General features: G+C 39.7%; 1 protein-coding gene across 1 annotated transcript in view; it reads left to right on the forward strand.

The window, feature by feature from the left end:
• The window catches only part of kst (spectrin beta chain, non-erythrocytic 5 kst), a 211,455-nt gene that overhangs the window by 54,784 nt on the left and 129,504 nt on the right, over window positions 1–27,167 (forward strand). Inside the window, exons 19-28 of the mRNA XM_080277991.1 lie at window positions 324–488; window positions 1,588–1,749; window positions 4,561–5,220; window positions 6,192–6,311; window positions 7,374–7,523; window positions 7,690–7,908; window positions 8,509–8,625; window positions 9,063–9,242; window positions 14,713–14,858; window positions 21,327–21,404. Of these exons, the coding sequence (XP_080134117.1) occupies window positions 324–488; window positions 1,588–1,749; window positions 4,561–5,220; window positions 6,192–6,311; window positions 7,374–7,523; window positions 7,690–7,908; window positions 8,509–8,625; window positions 9,063–9,242; window positions 14,713–14,858; window positions 21,327–21,404 (1,997 nt within the window). The remainder of the gene's footprint in view (window positions 1–323; window positions 489–1,587; window positions 1,750–4,560; window positions 5,221–6,191; window positions 6,312–7,373; window positions 7,524–7,689; window positions 7,909–8,508; window positions 8,626–9,062; window positions 9,243–14,712; window positions 14,859–21,326; window positions 21,405–27,167) is intronic.

Here is a 27,167-nt window from a genome sequence, read left to right on the forward strand (position 1 = left end):
AATGAGCGAAACACGCCCACAACAAATCGCTCAGCGGAAGCGCTAATGTCTTGCACAAAGACGATCATTCATGACATTGAAAAATTGCTTTAAAAACACTCCCGACCGGGTGAGCGGTTAACTGAACGATAAACACTGGGATTCTACTAGAGTTCGCGGTTTCCCACTAAATTTAATGTCACGAGCCGACTCGTGACAATAATGATGATGATGATTATGATGATGATGATGGTGATTTAAGTATCTTTACTTCTGTCTTCTGTCACTACACTTTAGACTTCTTCTAATGATTATTATATATTATATTTGATCTTCCATATCAGATGGCTTTGTTAGGAGAGGAGCAGCAGGCCATACATCGGGGATGGCAGGAGAAGGGAGACTGGCTAAGACAGTGCATGGACCTACAGCTCTTCAATAGAGAAGCAGATCAAATAGATGCAGCAACAAGTTCACATGAAACTTTCCTTGACTACAAGGATCTGGGAGTAAGTGCCATGTGAATTGTAAATGAGTAGTTAGAGGAATTTTGCATAACTCACTGAAGAGTGTGATGATGGTGAAAGAAGAGCACATCCAGTGAGATATGTGTCATTTCTCTGCATTAATTACAGAACTCTTATTCCTGAAGTGGATTCTCTACAATAATATTGTTACAGTACCCTTGCTAAGGGCATTGTTGTATTTAAAAGAAATCACCATATCCATATTCTAACTTTATCAATAGAATATATATTACATTTATACATTGTACCACAGTTGCCTGCTAATTATTATACACCTAACAGCTATCATCTCCCCAGAGGTGATCAGAAGAGCTTTGTAAGATTTTTTTTTTTTTTTTTTTTTTTTTTTTTTTTTTTTTTTAATGTACCATAGACTATACTGCTTTATTATTATATTTAACAGCATTGTAGTATTTGACAAATGAGCAAACAGGAGATTGCATCTTAAGAGTTACCTACTGTATAATGAGATGCAGGTACATTTTAATGCAGTTCACCTAACTTCATGTACAAATGTAATGTATACTGGTACTGCAGTATCCAGTTACTTGTCATGTTTTTTTCAGGATCATTACCTGTTTCCGTCTGTTACCTTTGAATTTCCTGAAATCAGATTTTGATTTAGCATGAAGATTTTCTTTAAATTGTAAGAACTGATATAGCTTGATGATCCTAGATTCAGAGCTGTAATTTGTAGATAATGATCTGTTGTAAGCAACAACAAAAATCCTAAAATGCCTGCTTCTCGCTTTTGAAACCAAATGTTTAATGTTTTCACTGTGTCACAGTAAGTTACTTCATCTGCGGTACATTGTTACAAAAATATTTAGTCAATGCATTGATTAAGAAACTGATTTTTATCATGCATTCTAAGATTTATAGGTGAAATTAGTTATAAAGTAGATACTGTGTTTATTTATTTATTTTTTTTAGTTTCCACCATACATTTCATGACCAGTTGATTCTTGTAGGTAATCTTATTGTTTGATTTATAATGTAAAAAAACAAAAAAAAACCAGCTACAGTAATAAACTCCGACATTTGAGAATGACAGACTGTATTACACCGCATTATTTGGTAGGGCACTCTGGATGATGTGGAAGCCCTTTTGAAGCGCCATGATGATTTTGAAAACACACTGATGGCACAAGATGAACGGCTTCGCACCTTCAGTGAGATGGCAGATAAGTTGATAGCAGCAGAACACTATGATGCCAAGTACATCCATGATCGCAGAAACCAGGTAAGAAAATAATAATCACATGTACTTCCTGTACAGTATGCCTTTGTTATCATTGTCTTTTTATTTTTCATTTTTACTCTTTAAGTTCACAGTAAATACCAGAAAATTGTCTCTTAAGTTCTATTATTTCCTTTAAAGAAAGATTGCTGGTTCACTGAAAGCAGTGATAAGGAGTTTGGAAATGAGCATGGAAGTAAAACATCACTGCATGTCAGTATTGCAATCCCACTTTAACATATGAAAGTGAAGCATGGACCCTGTTGAAAGGAAACAAGTCAGGAGTGAGAGCAGAAGAAACGAGTTACTTGAGAGGAGCATGTGGAGTTGATGGAGAGAGAGACGAATGTTGAAGTGAAGGATCATTGTGGTGTTGATGGAGAGACAGACGAATGTTGAAGTGAAGGATCATTGTGGTGTTGATGTGGGTGTGACTGAAAGCATTAGAAGAAATACTCTGATGTGACTTGGCAGTGTAGAGCAGATGGAGCATGAGAGGCAGACTAGAAGAGTGTGTATGAGGTGGAAGGGTGGGGGGCAGGGAGACTAGGGATGGGATTGGGGGACAGAGGGACCAAGGATGAGATAGAGGGACAGAGTAGAGAGAGAGATTAGGAATGTTATTTTGAGGGAGGGCTGCCTAATGGCTGAGGATGGCGTCACGTGGAGGAGATTTGTTTGTGGTCATCTGTTGTGAAATTAATTCATCTGTCTATATTTAGATAGATATAAACGGAGAGTTTTGACGAGTTTACAGTGCCAGTTGTATAGAAAACCTGATATTTTAGAACATATCCCTGACTTGTAGTGAGGACAGCTTGTACCAGGATATTTGCCAGAACCAAGAGCTTGACAAGTAGAAGCTGATGAGTATCCTTCCTAAAATTTCTTGTTGCAATAAAGAAAGAATGAAGAAAATAAGAGTGGAAGATAAAAGCCACAAACTAATGGCCTTATTAGATGCTTCAAGATTTGTACCCAGACTTGCTCTAATATATACTATCTTTAAGTGGTACATTATCGATAGTTCTGTAAGGGGAAAAAAATGAGATAGGATTGTGAAATGATGCCAGGATTCTGGGAGTGTGAGTGGTAATGTGAATAATTGTGTGGCCCATTTCACTTGGCAAGCTGTTGTTGGACTTCCACTTTTGTACTTCTTATTCCATGTTTCTGGATCTTACCTCCAATACTAGATGGAACACTGATGGGGCCCTCAGGCATTAAGATTAAATTTAGGGGTCCTGGTATTTCAGTATCATTGAATAGCACGGTTCCAGAAAGTTCAAAACACCTCATGAACTAGGCTTACTTCTGCCCCTATATCTTTCTGTCTCTCTCTCTCTTTTTATTTTTTATAATCAACTATTTATATGATTCGTGAAAGGTATTGTGTAAGGATGCTTGTTGATAATAGAGTTCAAGAAAGTGTGGTTAAATAGTGAAAGAATAGTGTACTGTATGGTAGTGAGTTTAAAGGTGAGAGGAGGTGTGCTAGCTAAGAAGGTGCATGGGTATGCTGGATGATTATTTAAAAAAGCAAGATTTGGAAGTTGGTGAGTCTAGGGAACTAACTAGAAAACAGGGTGGTGGAATGACCAATGTACAGAGGAATATAAGACAAAAGTCTGGTATCCTTTATCCAACTATTTTGGACAGACTGACTTCATAGAACATGGAATATGAAGTGCATCAGCTTAAAAACAAAAATCAAAATACACTCATCATTAGGCCTGTGATGTTGAGCAGGGACTCTTGGGATCTGAATGGTGCGTGAGTGATGTCAGGCCTATTTGATAGGCATGCTGTTGATAGTTTTCCCTCTGTGAGGCTTCCTTTGTCCTTGGTTTCAAAGCCCTACCTCATCGTAGGTGGGATGAAAGTGAGGATGATGATGACAAGTTATATTAAGTTTGATTACACAGTAGTCAGCCTGTGGAGGACCCCTTACATCTTGGGCCTGTAGGCACATGCCTGCCATGCCTAGTGGAAAATCCAGCACTGCTTACCACACCTTGTCTTGATGTGGAGAAGGTCAGAAGGATGATGATGATATAGTGCTGTAGTGTATTATACAGTGGGCTACATTGCTGTTTTGCACACTACAGCCTTATCATTAGACATTATCTTATTGCCTGCATATACTGTATTTATAGCCTTTGAAAATGCAGGATGAATACTACATATATGTATTATATGTTGTGCAAAAAGAAAGAACCAGAGACAAAAAGTCCACACAAAGTTACAAATCTCAGAGAAAATTGAACGGAATAACCAAGATCAAGATCCTTTCACTTTGGCTCATTTTTGTTCATCTTTCTCCAAAAAAAGACCATGTTTTGCAGGCTTTTGGTCTTTGTGTTCAACTGTCAGTGCCTGTTTTGGCAAGCTAATGCACAGGCAGTCAGGAACTAGCTAGTCCTGACAACTCTGTGAGACAAGAGTTGCATCACTCTGTGTTCCCATTTACACGTAATGATGGATTGAAGACACCCTGTGTTCAACTGTCAGTGCCTGGTGTGGCAAACTAATGCACAGGCAGTCAGGAACTAGCTAGTCCTGACAACTCTGTGAGACAAGAGTTGCATCACTCTGTGGCTTGTCACACATCGGACATAAACACTTGCTTCTCACCATAGGCAAATGTTGAAAGTAGGGAAAATTAAACAAAATTGTGAAAAGCATGCCCTAGGGTACTGGGAATTCTTTCTAAGAGGCATGTTGTGGCCAAAGGATTCAGTACATCCATGCATTATGGAGATTGCTTGTACTTGTATTTTCTTTTTGTGATGTTCTCACATTCCTTCCTTTCAGGTGCGTGATCGTAGAGCAGCTGTGAAGAAGAGAGCTCAGGCAAGACGTGAGAAGCTGAATGGCTCTATGGCTTATCAGCAGTTCAAAGCTGATGCAGATGATTTTGATAAATGGATGGCAGACAAAAAGAAAATGGCAGACGATGAGTCATACAGAGACCTAAGTAATCTGGAGAGAAAGATACAGAAGCATGAAGCATTCGAGAGGGAGCTTCATGCCAATGAAGGTCAGCTGCGTCGTCTGAATAAAACTGGCCAAGATTTGATTGGGATGAAACACTACCAATCTGATGATATAAAGAAGACTTTGGATGACCTGAATAAAAAATGGGCAGACCTCTGCTCCAAGTCAGAAGACAAGGGAATGAAACTACACCAAGCCAATAACCAACATACATACAATAAAAACTTTGAAGAAACAGAGAAGAGTTTGGATGCAATTGAAAATGCACTAAAAAATAAGGATGTTGGGTCGGACCTTCATTCATGCAAGGATCTCATGAACAAGCAGCAAAATTTGGAAAATGACATTGCCACAATGGACCGGAAAATCAGTGAACTGTGTGCTACAGGTGACCAGATGGTACAAGACGGGCACTTCGATGCTGACAATATTAAGGCTTCCTGCAGATCTGCCAAAAATAGATTTAATAAGTTAAAGGTAAGGTTATAAGTTTTTTTTTCCCCATTAAGTCCAAAGTAATCTGCTAAAAATTGCCTTGCAGAGTTCTGTTGCTGTCAGTAAAACTGATTTGATAGTTCTCGCCATGTATAATACCAGTTGTAAAAGAAAGTGGAGATTTTTGGAAGAAATTTCTGACCTACAGTGAGTCTTGCATGCATTTTTTTTTTCTTTTTCCAAATCTACCTCATTACAAATTTTGGATAGGAAGCATAAGTACGTGAGGTGTATTTGTAATGTGTTGTGTATTGTATAGAGAAAAGTGACAATAGGTAAATGTGAAAAATTCGGAGGAAGTCTTTGGTAGAAATATATGTGTGTGTGTGATTAGATGAGATGGTTATGTAGAGGTAGATATGATGTAGGCAATGAAAAAAGTATTTGTTACTGAGTTTGATGACTGGAAGAGAGTTGGAAGCCCAAGAAAATGGTTGGATGTATCAGAAATCAAGGTATGAAAACAAGTGAAATAAAAACGTTGATGAAGAATAGAAATGGATGTACGAAGTATGTTTGAAATTCGACTTGGTAAGGTTTAACACTTTTATTTGTGTATTTATTTATTTATGTGTTAATTTTCATCATTGTGTAGTTCATTCTTCCCATGAATTGATGTGATTGACTTTTTTTTTTTTTTTTACAGATGGGAAACAAAAATTCCTTATATATTTAGATTTCAGACAGTTTGCATTTGAAAGATTGAAGGTCATAGCCAGGGGAGGAAAACTGAGGAAGAATAGGTTCGTAGGTAACCGGTTGTTACCTCTGGGGAAGAGCCAAGATTTTCAAAGATTTGAATGCTGAATGAATTGGGATGTATGGCTCATTAATGGGTGGTCTGTTATTAGCTCTCCTACTTATATTTTTACCTTTACCATATCTGATTTCTACATGCCACATTAATGAACATGAAGTAAGATTAGGATAATGATAATGTGTCTTGCATGTAGGACCCTGTGGCACAGCGTAGGGCAGCCCTTGAGGAATCGCTGAGGTGGCATGAGTTCAACTTTGAGCTTGATGCTGAGATGCAGTGGATTAAGGAGCACATGCCACAGGCCTCATCCACAGTATGTACTGTTTCTTTTCAGTTGTGTAGTTAATTATATTTTGAGTAGTTAGTGACTGAGCTTATTACTGTACAGTATTGCTGATTGTAGGCCGTTGCAGTAAAAAAGAGGAAAAAAATGAAATTGGGATTCGGCTTATGATATCCAAAGTCAGAAAAACTAAGTGTAGTCTAACTTTTACCACTACTTACATTGTCTCAGAACCAGCTACACCTATTCTGATGAAGTTCAGTAACAGTGGTATTACAACACCTCACAGGAATGAGACAATTGCCTCACCATGTGGTTACCCCTGGTATTATGAAGACAGTGTATCCTGTCTGCATATTGTGTATCAGGAAATTACTTATTTGGTACAATAAAAATAATTAGATTATAATTTAAAAATAAACAGGGTATTTAACTTATGCAGTTGATTTTCAAATTCCTTCCCAGTACAAACGATTACTGTTGATCTCGGTTTACTTTCTTCGTATAATTAATCACACATGAAAATCTTGACTGTTGGTCTCCTGATGGGTATTCCATTGAAAGTTTGCCAGCACAACACAGGTATAGTGTTTCTGTTGTGTTCAAATAAATATGAGATTACAATGATGAAAGCTCATTTTATACAGTAAATTATAGATATAATTAACATCCCATCAGGAATGAGGGAAAAATGTAAGTGATTGCAGTCTGGTAAAAAAAAAAATAATAATAATAATACAATGAAAGTTATGTAGAGGAAAAGGAATATCAGAACATGTGCCATAAGATGTATAATATTTGGTAAAAGTTTGTAGACTAGAATGAGCAGTTAGTTTCATATGATTTGTTTAAAATAATCACACCTAATCAACCCATGAACCCCTACACCTCAGAGGGTGTAATATGGGACTACAATTACTTCTGCCCCTATAGCTTAGTTCGCCCCCTAATGGTTGCATCTTTTCTAGAATTGGTTTTCAGACAATGACCTTTTACAGTGAATCATAGGAGCCTGAATGTGCAAAGACAGAAACTTTACATCCTCAGAGTGCTTTCTTGGAACCAACATGCAATGGTCCTTTATTTCATTAGGTTTTTGGACAAAATCTGCATGAAGCACAAACACTAAACAAGAAACATGCCAAGCTGAAGGCTGAACTTCAAGGACATCAGTCTCAGATCACAAAGACCTTGAAGAAAGGGAAGACCTTGATTGATGACCGACATCCTGAAAAAAGTTTGGTAAGACTATAAGTAATACATAAGAAATTATTTTAAATAAGAAAAAAAAGTAATAAATGCATTATAGTAAATTGATGTCAGTTGTCATAAGTGCATATATTGGAACATGATATACTGTATATGGCTAACAGAGTTAACCATTGTATTTCTAAACTTACTTCTGCAGATAGAAAAACGATGCACAGAGCTACAAGAAGCCTGGGATGATTTATTAGCAGAAGCTGATGATCGTGGCAGGAAACTTGAGTTGAACCTGAAGGCACAACAGTACTTCTTTGAGGTTACGGAGATAGAGTCCTGGATGAACGAGAAGAGAAACATCCTACAGACCAAAGATTATGGAAAAGATGAAGATGTGGCTCGCAAACTCCTTGCCAAGCACAAGGTATGATATGGTCATGGATTGAGATCCATCTATCCATGGCCAGATGCCTTCATCCTGTAAGGGGTGGCCACAAACAAATCACCTCCACGCCACCTCGTCCCTTGCCATTTTCTTGTCTTTCCCTCAGCTCACACCCCCCTCTCTCATATACCTCTCCATCCCCTCATCCTTTGGCTCCCCTCCCTCTCCCCCCCTTCCACCTCACTCACATACTCTCCTCATTAGTCTCTCTCCAGCCTCTCCTCATGGCCAGATCACCCCAGTGTAGAGAGATGCTGCCATATTTACAGAGGTCTACTAGATAGTATGATTGAACATTATTAATATTTAATACAGTATACAGTTGCAATTTTGATACTTTAAATAGATTGCAGTGATCAGTGTATTATACAGTATTTGAATATTATGAACAGATTATCATATTTATGGTTTTATGAAATTCACCAATGTCATTTTCCATGCAGAATTTAAATTCTGAGTGACTTTAATATAGTGCTAGATCGCAGTGAGTTTGTAATCAGGCACATATGTGTACCTGGAATGTTATCCCCAGGACCCACAGGGGCAATTCAGTGTACTAATCTAACTTGTGTGTTACAGGCACTAGAGCTTGAGATGGACACATACAGTGGCATTGTGAAGGAGATGGGCACAATGGCAGACTCTATGGTCCGTTCCAGCCACCCTGAGTCTAAGATGATCAAGGACAGACAGCAGGTAAATCATTTTTTTATAAAGGCACTAAGTGAAGGCAATATTTTATTGCTTTCTGTATGCTTTTCATACATACATATACAGCAGCCATTTAATCATCATCAGTCACATCATCAGTCATCTGTCATCATCCATCATCATCCTGTCTCTTTCCCACCTGCATGTGAGGTGGGGCATATAATATTTAAGTAATTGTTATAGATAATAAGTTGTTATTGTTTGTTTGTTTTTTTCATGACCTTAACCATGAGTCTGACATTGCCAGAGGTCTTTAGCTAATTTTAAGTACTGATGCAGGGGGATAAGGGCTAGGTATGTCATGGAGAAATAAAAATTATAGGTATACGAAACAGTGGAGAGTGTAAATTTAACTATTTTTAGATTTTTCTTAATTATGATGCATAGTTGTATAAATCATGATTGTGTTTGTTACCTTCCAGATGCTTAATCAGGAACTGAAAGATCTGCAAAAGCTCTCAGCTCATTTGCGTCAAAAACTGATGGAGTCAATGTATAGACATGAGTACTTCCGTGAGGCAGAGGACCTGGAGAAATGGATCACTGAGCAGATGCAGACTGCCACCTCTGAGGACTTTGGCCAGGATTATGAGCATCTGCTTGTGAGTTGAATATTATCTTTGTGTTCTTTTAAATGGTAATCATGGTAAACAACTGGATATGCATTGTTTAAGAAAAATATTACACTTCACTTGAATGTCCAAGAATCCCACACCCCTAGTGGTTTTGCTGTTTGAATCTTGGTAATAATTCAAGATAATCTGTATCGTCTAAACATTACTTCCATCTAAGCAGTGGGGTTGATAAAATACAGAAGTGAGAGCTGACAGGATGGAAGAAGGATAAATATTAACAGATTGTTCACTAAAATGGACAGTAGCCTACATTCATTGATAAACATGGTGTCAGAATTTTTTGGCTCTATCCTATGTTTAAAAAAAAAAAAAAAAAAAAAAAAAAAAAGGGTTTTTGTTGGTGAGGTGGAGCCAAAATTTCAATGACTTGAGCAGTAAGTGAATGATGGTGAGGCTCATCTGATATATGGTCCTTAGATTTATACTTTGTTTTCGATTTTCTGGGTTCGCCCATTCCAAAATTAGTTGAAGTAAATGTATAATGTTGATTAATTTTAGAGGCGAGAGATAAGAATACATTTTTATATAGAATGTTGATTAATTTTGGAGAGGCGAGAGCTAGGAATACATGTTTATATCTAGTATAATAGTCCTTCCAAGGGTCATTGGTAGACAGCAAGAAGGGCATCCAGTCATAAAGTGCAACACACTCCAAACTTAAGTCCTCTATCCAGGGGCAATGCCTTAGCCCATGTTGAAAAATGGGGATGTGGTGTAAAAAAAAAAAAACAATAATACAGTACAATCCCAGCTATCCGGTATCCAGACAAACGGAGTACTCAGAAAAACGGGAAAATTCAAGGGCTGGTAAAAATGTCAGTAAGTTATAACTGTGCGCCAATTTGAATGGACCGCCAAACCGCCGTTTGATCGTGTCACGCGAGGCTGGGTGAAGTCAGACAAAGCGAGGTGAAGGCATTTCCGGCTAATGTAAATCCCTAGCAAATCCTCTTAACCACCCCTCCTCTCCCTCTCTTTCCCCTACTTGAATTCAGTCATCCTCCACACCCTCCAAAAATCACCAGTCTGCGTTTTGCCACCAGACAGTAAACAAGCTCTCTTGCTATTGTGTTCCACTGATAGACGGTAATTTGTACACTCCAAAATGCCTAAAGTGCAAACTAAACGTAAACGTATCGTGCTTACCTTGAAACAGAAGCTGGACATATACAACAGACTTGAAAAAGGCGAACATTATAAAACACTAATGGCTGAATATAAATGTTAATAGGAATGAAAGTTTACTTTGTTGGAAGAAAAATAAATAAATAATATGCCTGCATTTCATACGTACATCATTTATTTTATTTTCTGCAAAACAGCTGAGTGGCGGGTGAGGGGTGGAGTGATGGAGGTCAGGTTTTGTTTTAAATAACAGAACGGAGGAAGGAAAAACAAATGGAGAAAAAAAATAATCCATACACCAGATTACTGGTGTCCTCTGTTCATAAAATATCTGTAACAGTTAGACTTGAACAGTTGTAGGTTGAAATTTGGAGGAAAACAACTCTGGGGAAGCGAGTTCCAGAGAGATGCAGTTCGGGGAATGAAAGAATTCTGATAGGCAGAAGTTCTGCAATATGGTTGAGTGACGTTCCAGTCATGAGCGCTACCAGATGCCCGTGTAGCACGAGGGAAGGCATGGAGAGGTGGCACCATGGACGCAACTTCGTCTGAGCATTTGCCAAAAAAATATCTGTAAAATAATGCAAGGGAGGCAACATTCCTTCTTACTTGCAGGGGAGGTAGTTTATATGTAATGGCAGGGTTGTTAATGATTCTAACAGCTTTAATCTGAATTTTGTCTAGTTGTCTTAATGCAACCTCTCCACAACCATTCCACAAGGGTGAGCAATATTCAAGCTGAGAGCGCACATGACTCTTATAAATTATAGCTAACTGCTCATCGGCGAAGAAGTTACGGACTCTGTACAATAATCCAAGTTTCTTTGAGGCGGTTTTAGCAAGTGATCTGACATGAGAGGTCCAGCTGAGGGCACTGTTAAGTGAGACACCAAGAATTTCAATACTTTTGGAGATGGGAATATTAGTAGCACTGAAGGTAATGTACGAATCTGGCAATATCTGTCTATTAGTAAACTGTATATATTTAGTTTTACTAGCATTAAAAGAGACAAGGTTGTTTTGTCCCCATTCACTGATTGTAGATAGATCTTGATTTATGGAGATGGCTGTACTGAGTTGAGAGGTAGAGATATTAGACTTTGTAAATGGATGTCTGAGTGTGAATGAACTATGTAGTGTTGTGTCATCTGCATATGAGTGAATGGGATTGTGAGTGACAGATAAGAGATCATTAATATGAACCAGAAATAGGGTTGGCGCCAGAACTGATCCCTGCGGCACGCCGGCGTTAATTGAGTGGAAATTCGAATATACATCATCTACTTTTACTCTTATTTTCCTGTCACTAAGATAAGAAGAAATCAAAGGAACAAAAGACGTTAGTCCATAGCAAGGGAGTTTGGACAACAGGGAACGGTGCCATACTCTGTCGAAAGCTTTAGAGATATCAAGAGCTACTGCATGAGTTTCTCCAAAAAGATCAATTGATTGATGGATGGTATGAGTTAAGAGATTGAGTATGTCAATGGTGGATCTTTCGTGGCGAAAACCGTATTGTCTATCATTAATTAAGCTGTTGGATTCAAGATGTTTAACAATATGCTTATTAATTAAAGTTTCAAATACCTTACCAAGAGAAGATGTGATAGCTATTGGTCTGTAATTGGAGGGGTCAGACGAACTTCCTTTCTTCGGAACTGGGTGGATATTGGCTTCTTTCCATGAATTTGGGAATAAAGAAGTACGTATGCATAGTCTGAATAATTTAGCTAGGACAGAGGCAAGTTCAGGGGAACACTTTTTTAAAACAATTGGCGGAATTCCATCTGGACCTGGAGCTTTGTTGGTAGGTAAATTGTCTAGGATGGATTTTACAAATCTTGTCTGTATTTTAAGTGGGGCAATTTCGGGAGAATCAAGTTCCAGTACTGAGACATTCTAGCTGGTATCATCTATGGTAGAGTTCCTTGCAAAGGTACTAGCAAAGATATCTGCTTTCCCACGTGGGTCATTTGTAATATTGCCATCTGAAGATTTTAGTGGGGGAATGGAAGATAACTTGTTCAAGTTATTATTGAAAGAATTAAGAGTTGACCAGAATATTCTATTGTCATTAGGGTTGTTAAGTAGTTTTGATGCTTGCTTTTGAAGAAAGTTTGATTCAGATAGATTTAATACAGCTTTTGCATGATTTCTAGCAATTTTAAATTGGGAGAGTGATTCAGGTGTTTTTTATTTTAAGTAAGAGTTATATGCTAATGACTTTTGGGCTGTTGCTCTGGCACAATTGCCATCAAACCATTTTGGAGAGTTTGATCTTTTAGTGAATTGTTGACTTGGTATGAATAAATCCATACCAGCTAGTATTAAGTCACAAATGTGGGACTGGGTAGAATTGGGATCACTAGAGAAGAAGGACTGCCATGGAACATCAGCAAGATAATTTCTAAATCCATCCCAGTCTGCCCTGTCAAAGTGCCATCGGGTCACCCTGACAGGTTCGGAATGGGGAGGTGTAGGAGGGTTAACTAATGAGGCTTTGATGAGATTGTGGTCAGAGGATCCAAGTGGTGACAGTACCTCTATCCTGTATTGATCTGGATTATTTGTCAAGAATAAATCCAAGAGATGGGCATTATGGTCAGGATTATCAGGTATTCTGGTTGGTTGCTTTACCAACTGGGTGAGATTAAACGATTCCGCAAACAGCTCGCATTCTAGACCAGCGTCGTCAGTCCGGGCAGAATGCAATAACCATTCAACATTGTGTATGTTAAAATCACCCAAAATGGTAATTTCATTGCCAAGGGCAAGGTCAAGGTTACTCAACTGAGTGGATATGGAATCAAATACACTGGGTTCCGAAGAAGCATTGGGGGAACGATAAACTACACAGATATATTTGGTAATGTTTTGGCAATTTAATTTATATAATGAGTAATCAAAACTGGATGAAGTGAAGTTTAAAATTGTATCAACTGCATATTGGGATTTGATATAACAACAGGTGCCGCCCTTGTTTCGAAAGTTTGTAAGGAGATGGTAACCGGGAAAACAAAATGGAGATATATCGGTAGAGGGTGAGATTTGTGGTTCTGTGAGGAAAAGGGCCAAAGGGGATATGGACTGAAGGAAAAATGAACTGAGTTTAAATTTGTGGTAAGGCCACGGATGTTGGTAAAGAATAAGGCCGCACCGTCACCTCTTCGCCGACGAGCATTCCCGGAAATAGCAACAGTCGCTGCCGGCACAGTCGCTTGATAGCGACCGGGAGGACCCTGTGCCTCCAGCCCTACCCTGCCGGTGGTGGCAATCCAAGATACCACCTCATTTGATTGTGAGATTGCAGCGGCCATTACTAAAGATGTGAATAGAAGGTGTGATATGTTATGCGCATGTAGTGTGGTGTAGACAGTTGAAGGTAGAGGTATCATGAGAGCATGCTGGCCTACTCTCTGTGTAAATGAATGTACTGAAAATGTTCAGAAAAGGGAGATGGTCAGGATCAAGTCCTGAGGGCTGGTGAAACGGGAGCTCCAGCTCTCCCTGTCACCAGCTTGCCATCAACCTCGGGAGTACTGCCCTGTTCGACTGGTGCTACAGTCTACTCCTCTAGGTGGGGAAGAAGAAGAACAGTCGGGGTCAGAAACGTAAACAAAACTCACGTGGGGGCACAGGTGTCGTGATAATTCTACAGTGCAGTCTTAACACATCATCAGTTCACTAATAAATGTTCAAGCTTTTATTTCTTTATTTTATTTTTCAATTTTTATGAGTACAGTACATATAATGAATACAGTAATTCGGTAAACAATGGACTGGTGCAATTTGTAGTACTGCAAATTGCTAGACATTGCACGCACGTGCGTTATGACCATGGTGTGTGTTTACAAGGCAGTTTTTCTGGCGGAATCTCTTAGTGTAACCCCTAATGTGACTGGTGAGTACCTGAACTGTATTTACTGCTGTGATAGCCTTTGTATAGATTTGACTTGAAAATCAGAAATATGGGAAAAATCTGTAACCGGGAAGGTAAATTCCCCAAGCCACCCGGTTAACTGGGATTGTACTGTAATAATAATAGTAGTAATAATCCATCCATCATCCAATCCTACACTGCCCCATGAGGAGCGTAGGAGCCTGGGGCTAGGCAAGTGGGTCCTGACATTTAAGATGAGAGTGACCAACCTCACTCATCCCAGAGTGGCATAACGTGAGCAATAAACCCCAACCACCCCATGGATATAAACCTGTACCCATCTGATTGGAGCGCCATTAAATAAATGAATAAAGTTGCTTACGTTGACCCATATAGAAAAATTAGATAATTGATACAGCAAACTTATTACAGCTTTTGCAAGCTAAGTTTGATGACTTCAAGCACCGTGTTGAAGCTGGGTCTGAGCGCTTCAATCAGTGTGATGAGCTGGCCAAGAAGCTTATTGCCAATGAGAGCCCCTATGCATCAGAGATTGAACGCAAGCAGGAGCAACTCAGGTAAACATATCTTACTTCAAGTTTTTCATCCCGAGTTATTTATACATCTTTCAGCAAATTAATGTTTGATCAGAATTATTGTGTTATGTAACCTTGCAAATTTACAGTAGATACCTGGTAAGTCATGTTAAGCATGTGTGTTATAATCCATCTTTTATGATCTCAAAGTAAGGACCGCATGCAAAATGAAGCATCTTGTGATATGTTAGCATGAACACTCAACATGTGTGCCACTTGTAGCCATCTTCCTATTCTCACACACAGTTATTCATATATACTGAATGCAGTAAGTATATGAAACCCTGACTTTGATAGGATTAAATTTTTTACAATGTCTACAGAAAGGTAGGTATAATAAGTAAATTAATCTCCTCTATTCATTATAATTTATTCATAAGTCCTTATGGGCTGTTATCAGAAAATCTTGATTGGTATTTACAGCTGTAATTCTCTTTTCACTAAGTTTGCATGAGAATGGGTGCATTGTTTAAAGGCAAAGGTTAGACTGAACTTTGTTGACTACTTGTGTGTGAAGGAATGTGTGATCTTTTGTTTGACACCATCAGATTTTCAGAGTTTGTTGTTTTGTTTTATGTAGTTAACCCCTTACATGATGTTTTTATTCTGGCCAGATAATTCTTTTAAGATTAGATGAGGCCTTTGGTAGTGAGAGTATTAGAAACTATCTTCATTAATCCCTTCAAGCGTTTCTCAATGTTGGTTAATGCCTGATTATCATAGTTAGCATAGGTGAGGCCTTAGTAGGGAATCAGTATCATTTGTCGAAGACACATTTGACATTACCGTACTTAACTTCTTCGGTACTGAATGTCTACCATGGTCATAGTCACTGAATCCCAGTTATATCCCATTCTATCCTGAGGCCACAGATATATATATATATATATATATATATATATATATTTTTACCAAAGGTGGTGGTGAGGGGATCCTTCATGTGGTGGTACTGACATATCTGGACAGCTCTTCTGCCTGGTTATGCTAGTGTCCCTCAGCACCTTCCCTGTTCATTGAAAAGGGGATGTTGAACTGCAGGAGGGGGGCAACCTCATCCTGACCTGCAGTTCACATTCAGATGAACATGGGACTACAATTACTGCTACAACCACTACTACTACTAATGTTCCTGCTAAAGCTACATAAAGTGAAGCTGGGGCAGACATGGTGAAATGAACTTAACTGCCGTGCTCATCTCATGATCTTAGACCTGTGAGACTGTAGTAGATTATTCTCTCACTGTCCAAGGATAAAAGCCACTGCATCAGCTAGGTTACTGTCTCCTCTAGGTGTCAGCCTTACTCTGCTAATTGCTGTACAGTGTCTAAAACTGTACAAGTACTGTTAGTAACTCTTTATGAGACAAGACTGTGTATCTGGGGAGGCATCCAGCTGCTACATCATGGTCAGTCTGGATGATGATTGGCTGAAGACCGAGAGTGGACAGAGCTAAAGCATGAATGGCTGAGCAATCTTGGCTCCACCCAGAGCTTCAGTTAACCAGAGTTCTCCCTTACTTTAAAGGCTGTTTGACACAGGGGATACATTATGGTTCAGGTGAGATGGCCTGACATGATGTAGCCAGTAAATCACAGTACAGAAGGGTTAAGTTGGTATGTGTGTCATTAACTAAAATTGTGTTACTGTCAGGCCTTACACTGAAGAAATGTGGTCTAGTAAATTAACAGTATATTATAAGCGTAGCAGAATGCACTCCTTCTGACAGAGATGTATTGCTCCAGAAACAAGACTGGGGACCTCGTCAAGATACCATTGTATAATGACGGTATACATTTATGACAAACAAGAAGACCTTTATTCCATTCTTGAATGATGACCCTACCCAACATACATAATGGTATAATGGGTTTGTGACAAGTGCACTGCCAACAGCATTTTATTTGCATAAACATTTCTTACTTGTATAGTCATCAGTTGTGAGAATCAGTGATACAATATCTCGACATGCAAAACAGAGTTCTGAGATAAATTTCCAAAAGTTATGCACTTGGTGGAGGAATATGGCAGAGTTATGAAGTGCTCTTCTGATCTTCAGCAGTAAAATTACTTTAATAAAGCGTTGTGATTTAAGAATATTACCCCAGTACTTAGGAAAGGTTCTCTGAGTTCATAAAATAATTAGGCAGTGCACAGAATAAAATTATTTTTATTTATTTATTTACTTTTTTAAGCTAAAGAGAAAAGAAGACTTTTCTGGGAATGGAAAATGGATGGTAACAGAGAGGAATATTTGGTTGCCAAGCATAGGGATAGGAAGGAGAAATGCACAGCAAAATTTGTCTCGTGGACCTTTACAGGATAACCTAAATAGTTGTGGAAGGAAGCATATGGTATTTAAGTTAGCAAATCAGATGAAGAGGGAAAACAAGGACATCATGGGTGATTGGTGTGTGAAGAATGATGAGGGAAAGGTAGTAGTGGACAGTGAGATTATCAAAGAAGCCTGGAGAGAGCATTATAACTGGTTGCTGAGCGAGAAGTTTGACTGTAACAAGGAAGGTTTGGAGTCAGCAAATCCAGTGTTTGGCTCTTGGCCTTTGATTAATGCTGATACTGTGAGCAGGGCAATAGGCAGGATGCAGATGGGGAAGGTGGCCCATGTGTCTGGGTTGACTGTTGAAATACCGAAGGCCTCAGGAGATATAGGAGTTGGTTTAGTTACTGACTTGATGGATATAATTATGAGAGTATTATCCCAAATGACTGGCTGAAAAGTGAAAGTAAATGTATGTAAGGGAAAAGAGGGTGCTCTGGAAAGAGGAAATTATAGACACATAGAACTTCCAGACCAGATACTGAAAGCAATGAAGAGTTCTAGAAAGTATTATTAGGGAAGAGTAATTAGTGATTGATGCAGTTTCGGTTTATGCCAGGCAGAAGGACCACTGTTGCTATATTCATTGTCTGACAGCTTCAGGAAAATATGTAGAAAAGAATAGGGAGCTGTACTTTGTTTTTGTTGATTTGGGGAAGGCCTTTGACAGAGTCCTTCGGGAGGTGGTCATATCGTCATCATTGTATGATTTATAAAAGTATCATAATGCTTCCATGTGCTGGCCCTGGTCACCTAATGATGGTTCTCCATGCTGCTTGATCTCTGGCAGCCTCCCTGTTCAGTCTCTTATACCTGAGGGCTCATCTATGACCTCGTCCTAGGTCTTTTTCGGTCTCCCTCTCGCAGCCCTAACCCCGACATTCACAGTTCTCACTTTATGCACCCAGTTTTCATCCTCCATCCTCTCCACATGCCCAAACCATCTCAATCTACCCCTCTACCCCTTCTCATTACAACACCAGTACACTCCACTGCCATCCTTCCTCACAACTCTTCAGTCGTAAACCTAGTCCCTCAGGCCTTTCATTCAAGGAGACACTACGCATTCGTCTAATCATTGTCATTTTTGTACATTTGAGCCCACAAATGTCCTCTTGCTTTGCTGCCCAGGTCTTACTACCATAAGCAATGAGAAAACTTGGGATTGTTAAGTGGCTGGTTAGCGTGGTTATGGCTCTGTATGTGGGTGCTCACACCTAGATAAGAGTGAATGGATTTTTGAGTATGGTAATGAGTTTTCCATGAATGTTGGCATGCATCAGGGGTCAGTCTTTAACCCCTTATTGTTTGTTATGGTGCTTGAAGCTCTCCCACATGACATCAGAAATGGACTCGTATGGAAGATGTTGTTTGCTGATGACTTGATGTTGATTGCAGAAAATGAAAGGGAGGCAAAAGAAAGCTTTAGGAAATGGAGAGATGGAATGGGGTGTAAGGTTTTGATACTAAATGCAGGTAAAACAAACATATCTTGGGCTGGTGGCAGTACTGTCAAAGCAGAGAGAGTGGCAATGTGTGATTTGCCACTAGGGTGTGGGAAGTAACTTCATCTTGTGCAGTATTAGTAATAAGTGGGTGCAAAGAGACATAATTGTATTAGATACAGTTTGCGAGATAATGCTGATTTTGTGTGTGTGGTGTGTTTGGGAGAGCATGTAGAGCTTGTCAGGTTTGAAAGGCTTGATCTTGCTGGTGAGTCTCCTTGGTGTGTTTGAAAGTTTCATTATTTGTGGGACATGTTATGTGCTGGAGGTGTGGCAGGAGATAGCTTTGTGGCTTGGGTAAGAAGTGGTTGGAGGAAGTTCAGGGAGTTGTTGTCCCTCACATCATTGAGAGGACTCTCCTCCAGTGCTAAGGAATCTTTGTATGTGGCATTTATTAGGAGTGTAATGCTATATTGTAGTGAGACCTGGGCATTAACGAAGAGGATACTTATAAGCTCAAACATATAGAAATAAGAATAATTAGATGGATGTGTAGTTCATCCTAAAGCAAGGCCTGGAGGGAACTAAGATTATGAGTGAAGAGTTGAGAGGAAGGATGGAACTAGAATGTGCTGGTATAGTGATAGGGAGAGGATGGAGGATGACAGTTGGGTGCTGAAGGTGAGAAGTGTGAACACCAGCAGCAGGGTTGCAAGAGGCAGACCGAAAAGGACCCGGGACAGTGTCATAGAGTGTGACCTCAAGAAAAAGGAACTGAGCTGAGAGTTTGCCAGAGATCGAGCAGCATGGAGAGCCACCATTAGGTGACAATGGCCAACGCATGTTGGAGCCTTTATCAACGAATGAATTAACTATCTTGAAACAAGAATAAATTTTCAATACATCTGGTGATGCTGCAGCTAGCTCCTTCCTTCCTTGCACACATGATAAAAAAATTAAGTACAGTATCTTTATACTTTCCCATTTCTGCATTTTGAATGCTGGACAAACACTTGAAAATGTTCTCCAGTCACTTGTTTATGTGTATGCCTGCCACTATTATTAGCCCCTCATTTAGCATGTGGTTTATACACAATGTGGCAAACTGTGATTAAGAATTGTTTTACCTTAGGAAGAAAGCAGCAGCAGTTCTCATTGTGAAATCATCGATCTCCTGCATAGATACTTTATTGATCGTGTGTATATTTCTCCTCTCCTCCACCTCACCATGTATCAGCACTTAAGTTCACCTGCCAACATATTTATTCCCCATTTAAATGTGAAGCCTTGATTGGTTGGGTGGGCAGTGTGTATCTACCAGTTCTCCTGATCTGGGTTCAGTCATACCAAGGGGTAGACATTTAAGATAGTGCAGTTGTGTGTCCATTCAAGTTATTTCATATGTTGATGCCCTGCTGAGGTTCCCTGAGTGACATATACAGAAACAGCCACTACAAGCCACTACAACACAGTTTCCATATACAGTATATTTCTTACACATCTCTTCAATAGCCCTACATACACCCAGGTGTGAAGCATTGGGTGAGGGCAAGTTACTTCTTCATTGACAGAGAGCAGTGTTCCTCAGCCCTGAGGAAAAGTTGCTGTTCTGGATGTATAGTAGACTTGTCTGCCAATGTCTGGCATGTGCAGCAGGCTGTTACAATGCATGGATAGAATGGGCTGCAGTAACATAATTTCAGTATAATATTTTTGCGGTAAGAAAATTTTTACCATTTTTTAATATCGCGGAAGTATGTTTGATAACAATTTATCCAGAAGACAGTGCAAGCATGTCGACCAAAAAACCCTAGTAAGTTCGAATATGTAACTTGAGAATGTTGAAAACAGATTTAGTTAGAATTTTCCTGCTGAAGGATTAGTTATAAGGTAATTGCAAGTGCTGTACATAAGTTCAAAACACGTGTTTACCAGAGGGTTTATTGCTGAAGTAGGACTTGATTGCTATATGTGAAACATTTTAACTATAATTCTCTATATTGTTTTAAACATAAATAACTGGACAGGATGCATGTGAATGAAAATGGAACTTCAGGACTGGAAATATGGTTTGCATCTATAATAACCTTGATAAATTATTCAAATAATATGGAGTTAGGGGGCATGACTAATTTCAGACCTTTAGTGCTTGTGATGCATGAGTGTTTTTTCCTTAAAAGGCATGATAAACTTTCACTTGTTTTACAGATTATCTTCATACTGACATGAAATAAGCAGTGTTTGTTACTATATTTACAGTGTCAGTGTGATATATCTTTTCATTTACTTTTATTAATTTTCTTTCACTTACTACCTATACAGTAGTCATATAGTAAATACTGTACATTTTATTTTACTTGAACCCATTAGTGTGCATAAGAATATTATCTGTAAATGTACAGTATTCACATCTAGTTCTTCTAGTGGTAATTATTTACTTCTCAGTTTTGCTTGGGTGTTTATAGTATTGATTTTCATTTCATTATTTAGAGGTGATTTTCTCTATATTGTATACTACTTTGTTTATATCTTATACAGTACTCATTTAATATTTTGGCATTATGGTTCTTATGGTAAAGGTGTCTAATTTTCTAACAATTTCTGTATCTCTTGGTCATCTGGGACTAAAAATAAACTATACTAACTTCTGATCTGTCCTTCTGCTAACAGTAAAGGATCTGCGTCTTCCTCTCCCACTAAAAGTCAGGACCCAGCAATCCAAGTCACTGCCTACCACAAGAAAGTTCGGTAAGGTGTTGCATTAAAACTCGTAAGTTCACCCTTTTGAGGGCTGGGCAGGGGGGGTGTTAAGATTAATTTTATTGAATTAAACACAGTCAGTCTGAGTGTTCTCCTCTGGTGATGTAGGTAGTTGGAATATATTAAACTGATGTCCTCTTAATGATGGGGTTATTATAGAATAGTTCCAACCCCTTCAGTCTAAGAAGCCTCTCATAAGCAGAATAACTTGTGTTAGACCAAGAGTAAAATATAAAAGACATTCAAACAATGATGTACTCTAACTTAATGGAGTTAAGTTCATTTGTACATTAAGGTGATGGGGATTATTATTATTGTTATTATTATTATTATTATTATTATTATTATTATTATTATTATTATTACAGGTATCATCATTATTAATATTTTTAAATAATAGCAAAGGAGCTGTTTATTTGGTTTTGGAGGTGCATAAAGGAAAAGGAATAAATTGCAATAGGATCTTTTGGTGGTGAATTTTGCAAAATGTTAAAGGAAATGAAGGCAGTGGTTATACATCCAGTGTTGCCAGGTGTGCTGTGATATACTGGAGATAGTACTTCAAACTATCCATGAAGAAGATTGAAGTTGACAAGGAGGGGGCAGCAAAAGCAACTTACAACTTTAAGAGATTGGCAAATACTGGATATCTTAGTGTCCACATTATTGCCATGTCTTCCAAGTATAAATAGACCCCAGAGTGTTTGGATCTTTTTGTCTGTGATTTTGCAGTCATGGGCAGAATTTGTCCAGTATTTCACCTCTTTCCTCTGCCAGCTGTCATTCCTAAACTGAGAGAAGTTTGGTATGCTTTTCTGCCCATAGATACCAATAATTCTGTTTGATTTGGTGCTTTGGGGAAGAAAGTGACACTCATCCCTTTGAAGTGGTTGCAGTGGAATAGGAGGTGAACTTTTATCTCTGAATGTACCTCTACTTACCTGTACATCTGTCAACACAGGGAAGAGGGCAACCCTGCACCATCACAGAGCAACCTATCCCTTTCATAATGTTGTTCTAAAAGGCAAGACTTAAACCTTGGCAGCACTTCCGTCATCACCTTGTCATTTAACTAACACCATTGGAGCTGACTGTTGCATCTCTTACTGCACTTGAGGGCTTGGCCACAAGACAGGTTAACAGGATCATGGCAGTATCCTACATTGATAAATCCAGATGTTTGACTTCTTCCCTGTTTACTGAGCATAAAGAAGGCGGAGGATTAATGGCTGTTGACTGCCAGAGAGCCAGACAGTTTTTGCCTAGTCTCATTCTTCCTCTGGAATACAACCGAGAGTATTTGATATTACGTCAAGGTCTCCAGTTGTATTGCGGAATGAACGGGAACAAGGGGAATTCATACTTTGTCTAAGAGAGACTGACCTGAGGATTTTATATGGGTTTTTCCATTTGCATGTTTGAGCATGGCCTGGACCAGGAATGGCAGACCACTTTCCAGCCCAGCCACTATCTCACCAACCTAGCAGTGTGTGTCATAGCTGCAGTATTGAGAGCGTCTCTCCACACAAAGTAGCTGACTCCCCTTCCACCATAACACCGTGGTACATGGTGGAAAAGGAAGAAGTCCTAGTTTACCCAAGCTCCCTCACTGCTGTGAGGCACAGGGGACTAAAATGTTTTTCTTGACTTCCATACAGTGCTCCCCCTCTCTCCCCAGACACTTGAGAGCAGAAGACCACATCCATGACACCAAGAAAAGGACTGCAATATGAGCAGTACCCTTTCCACATCTTGGATTATTGCAGCTTCTGTATGCATTAGCCTCACAAGATAATATTATCTTGAAGGAGCAAGGAGGACATCCTGCTGGTTTGCATCACAGTGCAACCCTTCAGATTACTGGATGAGTTACTTTAAATTTAGCAGAACTGAGAAAGAAAGCCATAATCCAGCATGAAATTAACCTACCTCTGTGGAAGACCTAGATGAAAACAAGTCATGGGAAAGATCAGTTCCCCAATTAAAGTCATCCTGCATGAATGATTGTAAGCAATGTCATGCTCTTGAGAAAACAAGCCATTTTCAAGTGCAAGATGTAAATATGAGTGTACCATATGCAAGATAGTGTGGTGCAGCCAAGGCTGTAGGAAATAATTGTAGGGGATCTGATGCTTGAGTGTGTTATCAATAAATCTGCTGCCTGGATGACATAAGTTGTATGGGTAGATTTAGCAGAAGCTAGCTCAGCTGCGGCAGTCAGAAGTGGTTGGAAGATATTTACAGAATTGTGTCCCATATTGACAATACAGTGTTCCTGTGATTAGTGCACATAATTGGTATGGAGCTTAGTGCATGATAACAAAATTGAACAATAATGAAAGCACAGAACGTATGGAATTTATCATAACTGGTACCAAGCACCCCAAGTGCAAGCCCAGATTTTCTCATTTACAACAGTTTAGGGACACTAAATACATACATATTGTTATGGTATCAGAAACACACATAGGCATGATTAAGGTAATAAGAATTGATGAAAAGGGCACAGTAAGGAAGAAACGCATGTTAGGTTAATGAGAAGTGATGAAAAGGACACAATAATGAAGAAATATGTACCACGGACAGACTTGAGATGGGATTGAGAATACTCCCCCAGTATCCCTGCTTGTCGTAAAAGGCGACTAAAAGGGTTGGCGGAGGGTTAGTGCCCCTCCCCAGAAAACAACTAACTAAAAAAACAAACAAGAAGCCTCGGACAAGGACTGACCAAACGTTGACGACCCAGGACCGGACAAAGGACTTGGTAATGTGTACATGGAATGTAAGAGGAGCGAATGATGAGGTGAAAGAGAGAGAGATTGTCCAGGTGCTTGAGGATGCGAAAGTGGATGTATGTGGAATAACTGAAACAAAATGGAGAGGAGAAAGTGTGAGAGAATGGGAGTATGGATGGGGTATATGTGCAGGAGTAGATGAGAATGCGAGGGCAAAGGAAGGAGTGTGTATAGTTGTGAGTAAAAGATGGAAGAAGAGCATAAGACAGTATGGATCAGTTGGGTCAAGGATTGTGTGGGTAAAGTTGGAAGTTGGAATACAAATGTGGGCGATTGTGTGTGTGTATGCGCCAACGCAAGATCGTGCTAGAAGAGTGAGAGAAGAGTTCTGGACAAATGTGGAAGTGTGCATGGAAAAGTTTGGAAGGAATGAGAGAGTGTTTTTGATCGGTGATATGAATGGTAAAGTTGGTAATGTGAAGGTGGATGGAATAGTTGGTGAGTGGGGTGTGCCTGCTGAGATAGATGAGAATGGGAGTGCGTTAGTGGACATCTGTGCTGAGGGGGTTGGTAATAGCCAATACCCTCTTCAGGCATAAAATGATCCACAGGTATACATGGCGAGTGATGAGAAGGGTTGGTGGTGAAATGAATGAAAGGAAGGCAATGATTGATTATGTGTGTGTGGATGAAAGGATGCGAAGATGTATATTGGATGCAAGAGTTTATAGAGGTTGGGGGAGTGGCCTTTCTGACCACTACTTGGTGGTGGCCAGAATTAGGATGCAAGTAAGATGGAGGAATAGAAGAAGGGAAAGACGAGAGGAAGGAGTAGTTGCAAGGAGAGTGGAAAGGTTACAAGAGGATGAGAAAAAGGCAGAGTATAAGAGAGAAGTGGAGGAACGATTGGGCAAATATGAATTGGAGCAGATGGGAGACGTGGAAGGTGTGTGTAAGATATTTACAGAAGAAATATGTGCAGCATGTGATGTGGTGTGTGGAAAGAAGAGAAGACGGAGGGGGTGCAAGGAACAGCGTGGTGGACTGAAGAGGTGAAACAGGCTGTGGCACAAAAGAAGAAAGCATACAATGAATGGATGAGAAATAGGGGCGTGGAAGAAGTTGAGAGGCAGAAGAGAGAGTTATATGTGGAAAGGAAGAGAGAGGTGAAAAGATTAGTAAGAGAGAGTAAGAAGAGAGTGGATGAGGAATTTGGAAGGAATTTGAGTGTAAAGTGGAGGGACTGTAAGAAAATGTTCTGGAGAGAAGTGAAAAGAGTAAGACAGGGTGGAAGTGAAGTTAGCAGGGGAGTGAAAGATAAACATGGTAGATTACTAGTGGAGAAGGGAGAAAAGTGAGCAGATGGAGAGAACACTTTAAGGAATTGTTGAACGTAGAGGATGGAAGTAATGCGAGTATAAGTGGCTGGGGAATGGCTGGGAGAAGGAGGGAGGCGACACGACAGGTAGAAATCAGTAGGATAGAGGTTGTGGAAGCAATGAAGAAAGTTAAATCGGGAAAGCCCCAGGAATTGATGGAGTGTGTGGTGAGATGCTGAAGCATGGGGGAGAGATAGTAGTAGAATGGATGTGGAAGATGTGCAGATTGGCCTGGGAGGAAGGTAGAGTCCCGGAGGATTGGAAGTCAGGTATAATTATTCCCTTGTATAAAGGAAAAGGGGAAAAAGAAGTGTGTGGTAATCATAGGGGCATTTGTCTTCTTAGTATAATAGGAAAAGTGTATGGTAGGATACTTATAGACAGAGTTAGAGAAAGAACAGAGAAATTAGTTGGAGAAGAACAGGGAGGCTTTAGGAAGGGAAGAGGTTGTGTAGATCAGATATTCATTCTTAGATCTTTAGTGGAAAAGTTTCTAGAGAAGGGAAAGAAGTTGTATGCGGCTTTCATGGATTTGGAGAAAGCATATGACAGGGTGGATAGACAAGGATTGTGGAAAGTGTTAAGAATATATGGAGTAGATGGGAAGTTGTTGAATGCTGTGAAGAGTATGTATGATGGTGCTAAGGCTGCAGTGCGTGTGGATGGTGAACTAAGTGAATTTTTCTCTTTGAAAGTTGGTTTGAAACAGGGATGTGTCATGTCTCCATGGTTGTTCAATCTGTACATGGATGGGGTAATAAAAGAGGTACAAGGTAGGGTAGTGGATGTTGGAGTGGCCCTGGTGAGAGAGGATAGTGTTTGGAAACTCCCTGTACTGTTGTTTGCAGATGATACTGTGTTGTTGAGTGAAGATGAAGGGGAGCTGCAAGGCTTGGTGGATGAGTTTGAGAGAGAGTGTAAGAAACGGAACCTAAAGGTGAATGTAGGGAAGAGTAAAGTGATGGTCTTTGAGAGAGGTGAAGTCAGTGAATGTATAGCGAGGTTGGATGGTGAGGAATTGGAAAATGTGAGTACGTTTAAGTTTTTGGGTTGTGTGATGAGTAAGGATGGAGGTTTGGAGGGTGAAGTGCTTGAAAGGGTACAGCAGGGAAGAAAGGTTGCTGGTTCCTTGAAAGCAGTGATAAGAAACAGGGAAGTGAGCATGGAAGTAAAAAAGTTACTACATGACAGTATTGTGATACCAACTCTAACGTACGGAAGTGAAGCTTGGACGTTGTTGGAAGGACACAAGTCAAGAGTGAGAGCAGTGGAAATGAGTTATTTAAGAGGAGCTTGTGGAGTCACGTGGAGAGACAGGCTGACGAATGAGGATATAAAGGAGCGTTGTGGTGTTGATGTGGATGTGATAGGAAGCGTTGTGAGGAACACACTGAGGTGGTTTGGCCATGTGGAGAGGATGGAGGGTGAAAGACTGACGAAGAGAGTGTATGTGAGTGAGGTGGAGGGTGGAAGAGGGAGGGGGAGACCGAGGATGAGATGGAGGGATGGGGTGGAGAGGTATATGAGAGAGGGGGGTGTGAGTTGGGAGCAGGGTAGTGAAATGGCGGGGGACAGGGCGACTTGGAGGCGATTTGTTTGTGGCCACCCCAAACGGGATTGAGGCGTCTGGCAATAGA

The sequence above is a fragment of the Coenobita brevimanus genome, chromosome 71, assembly GCF_032717465.1.
Source record: "Coenobita brevimanus isolate Jiangsu-jjx chromosome 71, ASM3271746v2, whole genome shotgun sequence".
In the NCBI taxonomy this organism is placed as follows: domain Eukaryota; kingdom Metazoa; phylum Arthropoda; class Malacostraca; order Decapoda; family Coenobitidae; genus Coenobita; species Coenobita brevimanus.